The sequence below is a fragment of the Polistes canadensis genome, unplaced genomic scaffold (genome assembly GCF_001313835.1).
Source record: "Polistes canadensis isolate GaletaPanama2010 unplaced genomic scaffold, ASM131383v1 scaffold_4, whole genome shotgun sequence".
Classification (NCBI taxonomy): Eukaryota; Metazoa; Arthropoda; class Insecta; order Hymenoptera; family Vespidae; genus Polistes; species Polistes canadensis.
In genome coordinates, this window is record NW_014569551.1 from 2,062,103 (window position 1) to 2,074,037 (window position 11,935).

An 11,935-nucleotide genomic window follows, 5' to 3' on the forward strand; every position below is an offset into this window, starting at 1 on the left:
ATCGTTTGTAAAAAATTGTTTATCAACAGTTTAATGAAACGTATTATATTTGACTAAAAATGAAATGCAAATTTGTTGGAAAGATATTCTTTACAGCAACTCTACCACTTACTTGATCATCGTTTAAAACGATTGATGCAGAAAAGTCTCGTGTTTCTCAATCAACGCTTTAGGTATCATATTTCAAATCATTTTATATCTACTTAATTACTTACTTACTTACTTACTTACTTAATTACTTAATTTTCTATCCCATATTACATAAAGCTTGCGACCAAGTTCGAGATCGTTTGAACCCTAAAGTACGATCGTGCACGCCTGATATTGAACCTAATCATATTTTTTCTATATACTTATATATTAAAATAATAATAAATTTAACAATTTTTATACAAATTTCGTAATTTCATTTGAAATTCTTTTATTATCACAAAATAATTTTTCGCGTCTTTTCTGTATCAAGCAACATTTTTCTTCTTATCATATTATATATATTTTTTATTCTATACACTATCTATATACACAATATATATATATATATATATATATATATATATACATGGTGGATCAAAAGTTTCTAAATGATTTTTACAAAAATTAATTTATGAAAATTATATTCAAATTCTTTTTAGGTTAATATAAAATTTTGTTCTTTCAGACAATGCAATCGTAGATATTTAAAAACAGAAATTGCGAGCCTAAGAAGTTTTGAGAAAAAATTGTCTAATTTTTATTTATTATCTAGGAACTTTTGAATTATTTATGTATATGTGTGTGTAGTATATAGTATACATATATCCTTCAGATCACAGAACGAGAGCTACGATCTTTCTTAAGTATATATATGTATATATATTTGGTAATATTTTGGTAGTAGGAAATTTCGTGGATGTAACATGGAAAAAAGATCGATAAAAAGAAACGAACAAATTATAATAAATACAAAATTTGTTAATTTTAAAATGAATAAATGGCGTTTACATCGACGTTATTTCCAATTAGAGAGCTAGTCTAGTTGAATTTCCAATCGATTTTAATTACATGTGTATATTTATAAATATTTTTCATATATATACAGGATACCCCCCGAAAGGTCAGGACCAAATTAATCTCGCATGTTAAATGAAGAAATCAATTAGGTCAAGAAAGTTCATACGAAATTTATGTCGGAAAACATTTGACCGAAAAGTCGGTGTGTATATCATTTAGGGATATAAATTTTCAATGAATTTTATTGACCTACTTGATCTCATTTAAACAAGTGGGCATAATTTTGTTTCTGATTTTTTGATATATTCCGTATGTATTTATTTATTGTGTATATAGAGTGAGATATTTGTATCTATCTATATATATATATAAATCTATATTTATTATTCTAATATTCAGTAATAACCCCTTGTGTGTGATCACAACTGCAAGCCAGCATTTTACTTATTATAGTTTATAGTTTTTTACTATTATTATATTACATATATATATATACATATAAATATCTATTGTCACAGTTGCTGCAGATCACAGTTGCTACCTTCTGTAATTACTATTACTACCATCACTTACTATTACCTATTTATTACTACTACTATTACTATTACTACTATACCACCACTATTACTATTACTATTACTACTGCAACTACTACTACCACTATTATTACTATTACTACTGTTTTTTATTACCACCACATCACTGCAAGGCACCTTTATAAACATTTGGGCCTCATGATAAAGAACAACTTCTACCTCCTCTCTTGCAGTTATTTTAATTATTTACAGTAATCTATAATATATCATGTTTTATTATGTAATGCGCTGCCTACGCCGCTGCCTTCTTCTACCACCTTCTTCTGCGACTGGCAACTTTCTAATGGGTGCTGAACGGCCGACATATTTTGCAAAATATCTTTCTCTCTCTCTCTCTCTCTCTCTCTCTCTCCCTCTTTTGCCTAATGCAATTGAATAATATTAACAAAAAAAAAAGAACCAAAATAGAAAAAAAAAAGAACGTGAAAATATTTTTAGATGAAAATTCACCTCAATTATTTATACGTGTTGAAAAATATATATATATATAATAATAATTATATTAATAATAATAATATATATATAATAATAATAATAATAATAATAATAGTTCATGAACGTGTGTAGCGAGAATAGGGTTGACGCCATTTTCGTTTAGGTTTAAATTTTTTTTAATTTTTTTTTTGTTTTTTTTCTTTTTTATTTACAACGTATAAATAAAATAATGCTCTCATGCATCGTAGCGAACGAAGAAGAGAATAGGAATTTTTTCTTCTCTTCTTTTTCTTTTTTCTTGTTTTTTTTTTTTCTTTTTTTTTCTTTTTTTTTTTTTTTTTTTTTTTTCGTTTTTTGTGTTTCGTCATAAATTTTCAGGAGCTTTGTTCGAATGAATTGTATTTCTTTTTGTAATTTTTGTTTCGTTAAATAATATATGTTTTTCTTCGTCCGTGTGTGTTGCGTCAGGGTGTTACGTGTCGTGTTTGTTTAAAAAAAAAAAAAAAGGTTATTTGTTATACTAATAACTTAAAAGGTGTCCAAAGTTTTTCAACCTTTTTTAAATTTTTATTTTTTAAAGAAAAAGTGCACGAAAGAGAAGGAAACTCGTTGAATAAAATTTTGCCAAAAAGATTCTTTTTTTCAAATTAGATAACGAAAGATACGGATCATCGAGGTGATAGTAAAGATACCTATCCCATTTTATAACCGTGTATTTTATAATTATTTTCTTATTAAAATTCACAATTTGTTAATTCGCACAATTTTTCTCCTTGGGTGGGAATTTCATCAATTTTTTTCTACTATATATTTAATTGAAATTCTTTAAACGGGAAAGCACGATGCACGGCTAAGTGCCAAAGTAACACGTTTAACAAGTTGAAATAATAATTTCAATTAAAAAAAAAAAAAATCAAATTAGTTAAATAGAAAAAAGAAAAAAAAATTATATTATCAAAACAAAAGGCATTCGACGTGTTAAACGAACTTTTGCTTCCTTTTTTCCATTTTCTTTTTTCTAATCAGGGTGATTGGTTGGTTGATTAACGATAATACAAAAAATTTCCTCCGAAAAATATTATAAAGCTCGCTTATTATATATTTGTAAAATATTAAGCTTATTATTTTGTTGTCGGCATATATTTTTAATCCTCCCCCTGGTTCACGAACATTTGAAAAAGTTCAATTTTTATTCCAATACCTGTTGTTTCTATCTCTTTCGCTCGCACTAATTTGTATATATATATATACACGTGTATATATTTTCATATGTGTATATAATATATATATATACATTAACATATTGCATACGTCGTCACCGGTTTAAAAAAAAAAAAATAAAATAAAAATCGCACAAATTTTAAAACGTGCTGAAAAGTTTAATGCAAAACAATATTGCAATGTGTTAATAAACATATTCACGATATATTTTTAGGACATATTATATACATTTATATATTATATTAAATATATATATATATATACATATATATATATACGTATATATATATACGTATGTGTTACCGTGTAAAAAATAATATAATTCAATTAATTTATGAAAAATTTTAAATCTTGTATAAAATAACTTAAACGTTTTAGGAAAAACATAATATAAAAATAATAAAAATCAATTGTTTCAAAAGAATAATTAAATAAAATACGAATTCACGGGATACGAGTTATTAAAGTATTGTCTTAATTTCATACTTTAACTCATAATTTAGATGATTACTTCATGAATTAACGGATTTAATATTTTAATGGTAACATACATACATCGATGCATACATACATATATATATTTATATATAGAGTTAAATTTTGTTTATACGTAAATGTACATATATATATATATTTTTTTTTTATTTATTTTTTGAAATTTTATTCTTCTTTTTAAAAAAAACCACTTTGGGTCAGTGGTATAAATTTTTCTAATGATTGGTGGATGGCAGGTGCCGGCCATCTCGCTAGCCTACGAGGCACCGGAGTCGGACATTATGAAACGGCAGCCGCGTGATCCTTACAGAGACAATCTAGTCAACCGAAGGTGGGTTTCCCAATTACCCACCATAGAACGAAAACCTAGAGAAATTTTCTCTATGCACTCATCCAAACAAAAAAAAAAACAAAAAAAAATAGAAATGATTTACGTACGATCAGACAAAGTACAAAATCAACAGAATAGAACACAAAGAAAAAAAAAGATAATTATTTTATTTGGAAAAATATGATATTTTTGTAATAACGAAAAGGAAGAAAAAAAAAAGAAAAGAAAAGAGAAGAAACAAATGCAGCCCATTCACAATCTCTTTTTCTCTCTCTTTCTCATTCCGTCATTTTATTATTTTTCTTTTTCATTTTTTTACGTCTCATGTATTCATCTCGTATTATTTTTCATCAGGCCAACTTAATCATTCTTTGTTTTTTTTTCTTTTTTTAAACTTGAAAATCCTTTTTTTTTTTTTTTGATTGATCATCGGTGGCCAAACGTAAAAATTACATTGGAAATTTTGTTATTTAATTTTTATTATGATTCGTAAATAATTTATAAAGGTGTTTAATTATAAATTAATGGAAAAAAAAAAATTATATACCTTAACAAATAATCTCATTTTTTCATTGATCAAAATTTTTCTTTCCCGATATATTAATAATCGATCGTTTTGTCGTGGTTCATCGACGATTGATTATAATTAAAACACTTCAAACAAAAATAATCTTCACTTAATAAGAAAATTAATTAAATCTTCATTACGATTCGATTAAAACGGAAAACCGAACGTAAACGAAATTCAATTATTTTTATACTCGTATATACAATTACGTATACATTTTTGCATTTTCTATACCTTTTTTTTATTTCTTTCGCAAGAAAATCAATTAATTATTATCTCATTAGAACTGGATGAAAATGAATTTCAATAAAATTCGATATTCACGTTTGGTCGCTTAAATTTTCACGATTAACCTTTACATATACATAAATACATAAATGTTTAAATCATCGATCATTAATCATAATTTTTACACGATAACATCGAAGAGCGTCTACCGATAATCATTTATAATTAATTCCAACGAAGAAAAATCCAATAAAAAAAAAAATATATATATAATTAATTTCCAGAATGAAACACAAAAAGAATTGCGATCCAAAAATTCATTTCTTTAATTTTATTTCAGATCTATATAAATGTGGTCAACGAAAACAAAAAATATCTTACGTATCCGTATAAATAACGTTGGAATTAATAATTAAATAAATAAATTATTGAAAGAAAGAAAAAAAAAAACAAGAAATTTCGGTAGATGCTCCGAACGATAGCAACTTTTCTCGATCATTCTCTTTCTCTTTTTTTTTTTTTTAATATACATATATATATATGTATATATTTCCAAATCAATATAATCTATCTATTTATCTATCTATCTATCTATCTATTTTTCTATCCATCTATCTATTTATTTCTCTGTCTATATTTCTCTAAGATCATTAGTTGTTATAATAGCACAGCAAATCATTTCTCTTAGGACTTTTAATATGACATGTTGGGAATGCCGAATGCTTCGTTTTTTAATCACACACATATGTTTCTTTTCTTTTTGTTTTTTTTTTTCTTCTTCTTCTTCTTATAGAACTTTAGAAAGCGTCGCTGAAAATACACACATTTGAAAATTAATTTTTTTTTCCCCATTGTGGGAAAAGTGTTTTAACATTCGCATAATTGCTTGCGATTCATAATTCTCTACGTGTTTTTTCTTAAGAGTTATTGTTTTTTTTTTATTTATTTTTTTTTTTTTTTTTAATTTTTCTATCGATCATTTTATAAATAAAGCACCACCACTCTACCACCCACGAACAATAATCGTGCACGACAATAATCAATCACAATCAGCAACGATTTTTAACCCTTTTGTATTGAAATCAAATGTTGTTATTTTTCTCTCTTTTTTCATTTCTAAAGAAAAATAATTTCAATTCGTTTTTATTACGAATTATTATTATTATAATATATGTGCAAAGGGTTAATCGTTTGTCACTTATTTTTAGAAAGAAACAAAAAAAAGTATATATATATTATTAGTAGTCAAAAAACCGAGCCGCTTTTGGAAATGAATTTACGATGCACGGCCTCGCAACAGCATTTAGAAAATTATTAGGGGGTTTATTAACGAATATAGAAACAAATGTTTTTTTTCTCTCTAAAATACACATCGTAGTATTACTAACAATTATTTGAAAAAAAGAAAAAAAAAAAAAAAATAAAAATAAAACAAAAAAACATTTAATTAGTTTTGAACGATAATGAATTGGAATTAATTGGAAACATAATTGCGATCGAAATATCTCTCGAAATATTTGATAATAAATAAAATACACAAAAATGATTCTATGGAAAAATATAAATCGATGCGAGAAGTATAACAGAATTTCGAAGAAAAATAATGAAAATATAATTTTTGACGAGTCTACGAAAAAAAGTTGTTATTCGATGATCGTTGACTTGACACATCGTCGATACAAATTTTGTTCAAAACTATACTCCATAGTATATATTCATGGAATTATTCTTGTTTATTCTGAAAACGACTCGCTTACGTGATAACACAAATTCTTTTTATTAATTTAATAATTGTCAACAATATAATTTTTTTTTTAAATTTTCTTCCTCTCTTTTTTTTTTCTCTTTTTATTATTCTTATACAATCTTTCTTATCTATCTCACGATTTTCCCAAATTTGACACTCGATATATTTATATATATTTGTAAATATCACGAATTTAAATCTATATTATTATTCTATAGCACACACTCTCGTAATTTGATTTTCCATTGATCAAATATCCTAGCTCAGCTAGGGCTGAACAAATATATAATTTCAAAAAAAAAAAATTAATTAAATAATAATAAAAAAAAAATAATAATAATGAACGAACGACCTGCACGATAATTTTTACGCTTTGTTCGCACGTGCAATATGCAAATGTGTCTCACGAATTGGCATAAGCTCGCTTGAGCTTTTTGCATGAGCTTATGTGTCCACCACCACTACTACTACTACTACTACTATTAATTACTATGACTACTACTACTACTATTACTGCTACTACTACTACTGCTACTACTACTACTACTACTACTATGTGTAAATGCGTGGACGTGAGTGTGTATTTACGTATAGCATGTTTCAAAATGATATTTAACGATGACGATGAATAATGATGATAATGGATGATGATGTATCGGTAAGAAGAAAAGCCGATCATTTACTGTCTTCCGTCATAAGAATCGGTAAGTGAGCTGCATTTAGTTTTCGACGGACATTACTACGGCTTTTATATATTACGTATATTATACTAACCATAATCAATCACCATAGATAGACCATATAGCTAGAGAGTAAATAAAATTAGGCGTTCTCTTAGTGGCATATATCAGTTAAGAAAAAAAAAAAAAAAAAAAAAAACATACACACGAACAGCTTTGTGATTATTTCAAAAAATCCTTTTCTCTCTGTGAATAGAATTAATAATAAATTAATATTATATATTTCATTCATTCTCTTATAATACAATTGTAATTATAAATATTGTTTTATTTATTACGAGAAATAATTACTTTATTTAATTATTCATTTTTAAATTAACACACATTATTCGATAATAAATGAAACAAATATTAGATAGAAATAATAATATCTAAAAAAAAAAAAATATGAATAAATTTATTATAAACAAAATTCCGATAAAGGATTTTTCGAATTCTCACGCATATGAACAGCAGACCCCATATATAATCATTGAATCACAATATTATTATGAAATAATACATATCTTTATCTGATATATAAAATTTTGTCCACAAAAATGTAGGCTTATCTCGATGGCGTACGGACAAATCGGTATGATCCAAGCAGCTGCTGGTTTCTTCGTTTACTTCGTCATCATGGCTGAAAATGGTTTCCTACCGCTTTATCTATTTGGTATCAGAAAACAATGGGACTCGAAGGCTATCAATGATCTCAGAGACAGCTACGGCCAGGAATGGGTAAAACTTTATAACCTTTCTTTTTTTTTTTTCTTTTTCAATTTTCTTTCTAATCACTGATTTTCCATCAGAACCACGTGAATCATGTATCCCCATAAATTCCCATAGACAACAATACAAGCGGGTAAAATTTTTACAGAAAATTTAAAATGAATATCATCTCACGTGATTCACGTATTAACATGGAAAAGTTTGTGTTTAGTAATTATTATAATACATATTATAATATGGTTTTGTTTTTTTGTTTGTTTTTTTTTGGGGTGAATACAACAGACCTACAGGGACAGGAAGACGTTGGAATTCACCTGCCACACGGCTTTCTTCGTATCCATCGTAATTGTACAATGGGCCGATCTTATAGTTTGTAAGACGCGCCGTAATTCGATCGTTCATCAAGGAATGAGAAACTGGGCGTTGAACTTTGGTCTTATCTTTGAGACTGCACTAGCTGCGTTCCTAAGCTACACACCTGGTATGGACAAGGGTCTTCGCATGTTCCCGCTTAAGTGAGTATATCAATAAATCTATTTATAGTATTAAAATAATACTGACAATATATTTAATAAGTTATTGGGGAAAAAGTTGAAATTCAATTATATAAATCGCGTGTTTGATTTGTTTTTTTTTTTTTTTCAAATTACTGACAAATCATACAAAATTGTAAGAATAATAGTAATGATATTGTTCTACTTTTATACGCGCGATTATGATAGAATAAAAAAATTGTTACTTTTAAAATAAATTGTTACGTGCTATACGTTATATAGGGGTGGTGGTTAATTCGTGTTTGATTTTTTTTCTCGATTACCGTTTCTAATACTTAAACGTTGATACGTAGATTGACAATATTACCAATATTTTTATAATACAAACGATTAGACTTAAAATATATGTATGTTATATAAAATTGCACTAACCCCTCTCTCACACACACATATATACACACATTGATCGTGTTTTAAATTTTGTTCTCGTTAGATTCGTCTGGTGGCTACCAGCCCTGCCGTTCATGTTCGCCATCTTCATCTACGACGAGACGAGACGATTTTATCTACGCCGAAATCCTGGTGGCTGGCTAGAACAAGAAACTTACTATTAGAGAGGACACGGGGGGAAAGAATTTCACACACGCAGAGCGCGCGAGCAAAAAAATTAGCAAGAACGAGAAAAAGTGCGAAAGAGAAATGTACGAGAGGGAGTGAGAGAGAGAGAGAGAGAGAGAGAGAGAGAGAGAGAGAGAGAGAGAGAGAGGGAGAGAATGCGTGTGAGAGAGAGAGAGAGAGAGAGAATGAGATGACGCATACCCACGCAGAAAAAAATACACCCAAGTTTTAAAAATTAATCAAATTATTCACTCACGTTTAAAAAAAAGATAAAAAAAAAAATAAATAAATAAAATAAAAAGAACACACACACAGAGAGAGAGAGAGAGAGAGACATCGTAAATTATACGGGGCGTGCTACAAATTGGATCTGTTTCCATCCGTACTGTCATCAGATAATCAAGAAAAATAATTATTATATAATAATGAACACACAAGAGTTAAAATGAAAGGAACAAAATGAAGAAGAAGAGAAAGAATAATTGAACAAACAAATGCAGAACAAATGGTAATAGAGATGATTAAAAATGATTAGAGGGGGGAGGAAGGAGGGTCGGAAGAAAGGGCCTAAAGTGAGATGCGAACGCGCGAAATTCATAAAAAAGTAAAAAAAAAAAAAGATACAACGTGAAGAAACATTAAAATGTACGACGCGAAAGATGAAACGGAATTCTATCGATGATGAAATGTATTTTCTTAGTTATTATTTTATCCAAACGAAAATTAGAGCCAGTATTGTTCGATTAGCACGCCCTTTTAAAAGAAGAGGAACCAAAAATTGGATATAAGATGTTGTCAACAAGAAAAAAATAAGTAAATAATAAAGAAATAGACATTAAATGCATGTATTTCGATTGATATACATATATATTTGTATGTACATATGCCTGTACGTATATATACATATACATATATATATATATATATTTGTATTACGTATGATCTATTTCTTTATCAATAAATAACTTATAAATAATTTATATATATATATATATCGGAGAGGACAAAACAGTACACTTTAAATTGGCACGCCCTGAAAATTAATTAACATTAAGAATGCAAGCTATGATAAAGTAAATAAGAAAAATACAAAAAATCATATACATAAATATATATTTAAATAAAAATGATGTATGAAAAAGAAGATCTAGAAAAGAATTGAAAGAAATATGGGAGTTTAAGAAAAAAAAAAAAAAAAATAAAAGCGCGTTCGCAGTATTCATTATTAAGTATATAAATAAAATGAAGTTCGGTTTTTTTGAATCTTTTAAATCCCGAGTATGTAGTTATCAATTGAAATCAAATTCGCATCGCGTAGTTTTCATATTAGATTCGAAATCTTCGTTCTAAGAAAACGTTGTATTACCTGAACCGGAAGAAAAGGAGTAGGAGGAAGAGGAGGAGGAGGAGGAGGAGGATTAATAAAATACCCAGAGAATAATGTATTGTGAATTTAATAAGTCGATGACTTTGCAAAGAAATGAGAAGAAGTATAGTTACTAAAATAAATCAATTTCGCTATGTTCTCTGATGATAATGATGATAATAATGATGATGATAATAATGATGATGATAATGATGATGATGATGATGATGATGGAATACATTAAACTTGAAGAATAACGTTATTATTGTCACAGAATTTAAAAAGTTACGATAATGATGCCACGAACGAATCAATGAGAACGAAAATGACGTATTATTTGAAAATACGATGAGAAAAAAAGAGGAAGAGGAAGAGAAAAAAAAAAAGGGACAAGTATATATATATGAAAATGTTATCGAATTAAAAACGAATAAAATAGAGAAAATTATGCGATCAAGTATTAGAACAAATAAATATGACAACGTTAATATTATCAAACTAGAGTACGCATACGGGGAAGAAAAAAAGAAAAATACAAGCATTGACGAACGTTATGTGTGAGGATAAAAGTGGAAAAGAAAATAAATTGAAAAATAAAATGGACGATGAAAAGGGTTCTCGAAAAAGGAATAGGATTCAATAATAAAAACAAAAAATGAAATGAACAAGGAACGAGAGAGTGAAAAAATAAATAAATGAATGAACGATCATACGAACGAACGAACGAACGAACACACCACATACTCCCCCCACACACACATACACATTACTACATTCTTACTTAGGTGAAACTAAAAGAAGAGTAAAAGTAAAAGAAGAAAGAAAATAATAAAAGATAAAAACAAAAAAAAAAAAAGTGAAATAATAAAATAAAATAAAATAAAGAAAGGTATAAAATTCATTCTCTTAGTTTTTCATAGATTTAAAAAGAAAACGCCAGCGGGACAGCTCGCTATAAAATCATTGACCCCCAAACGCAGAACGCCCTGTATTACGAACCCGCGGTCGATCGTTTCCAAAAAAATAAAAAAAAAAAAAATAAAAAAAACATAAAAATATTACGTGTGAATGCCGAATGTTTCAGAAGTGTATGCGTGCGTGTCCTGTGTTTTATGCGTATGAATGTGTACAACTTTTGCTTGCGTGTGTGCGTGTATGCATGCGTACTTGTTTAATTTACAAAATGATTAAACAAGAAGAAGAAGAAGAAGAAGATAAAAAGAAGAAGAATAAGAAAAAGATAACAATTAAAAATGAATGAAAAATATATAAAAAAGAGAAAAAAAAAAGAAATTATAACAATGTCAAAGGACAACAAGTGTACCTATTACAAAATAATAAAAAAAAAAAAAAAGAAAAAAAAAAGTTTGAAAAAAAAAAAAAGGAAAAAAAAAA

At 27.3% G+C, this 11,935-nt stretch overlaps 1 protein-coding gene across 5 annotated transcripts in view; it reads left to right on the plus strand.

The window, feature by feature from the left end:
• The window catches only part of LOC106787185 (sodium/potassium-transporting ATPase subunit alpha), a 77,570-nt gene extending 67,777 nt beyond the window's left edge, over positions 1-9,793 (plus strand). For 4 of the 5 annotated variants that reach the window (XM_014749330.1, XM_014749357.1, XM_014749348.1 and 1 more), the window contains 3 exons: positions 7,897-8,071; positions 8,345-8,577; positions 9,050-9,793. In XM_014749330.1, the coding sequence (XP_014604816.1) occupies positions 7,897-8,071; positions 8,345-8,577; positions 9,050-9,170 (529 nt within the window). In that variant the 3' untranslated portion in view covers positions 9,171-9,793. Of the gene's footprint in view, positions 1-3,973; positions 4,069-7,896; positions 8,072-8,344; positions 8,578-9,049 lie in introns of all 5 variants that reach the window. The other variant, XM_014749340.1, reaches the window with a different exon arrangement.
• Positions 9,794-11,935: the final 2,142 nt, after the last annotated feature.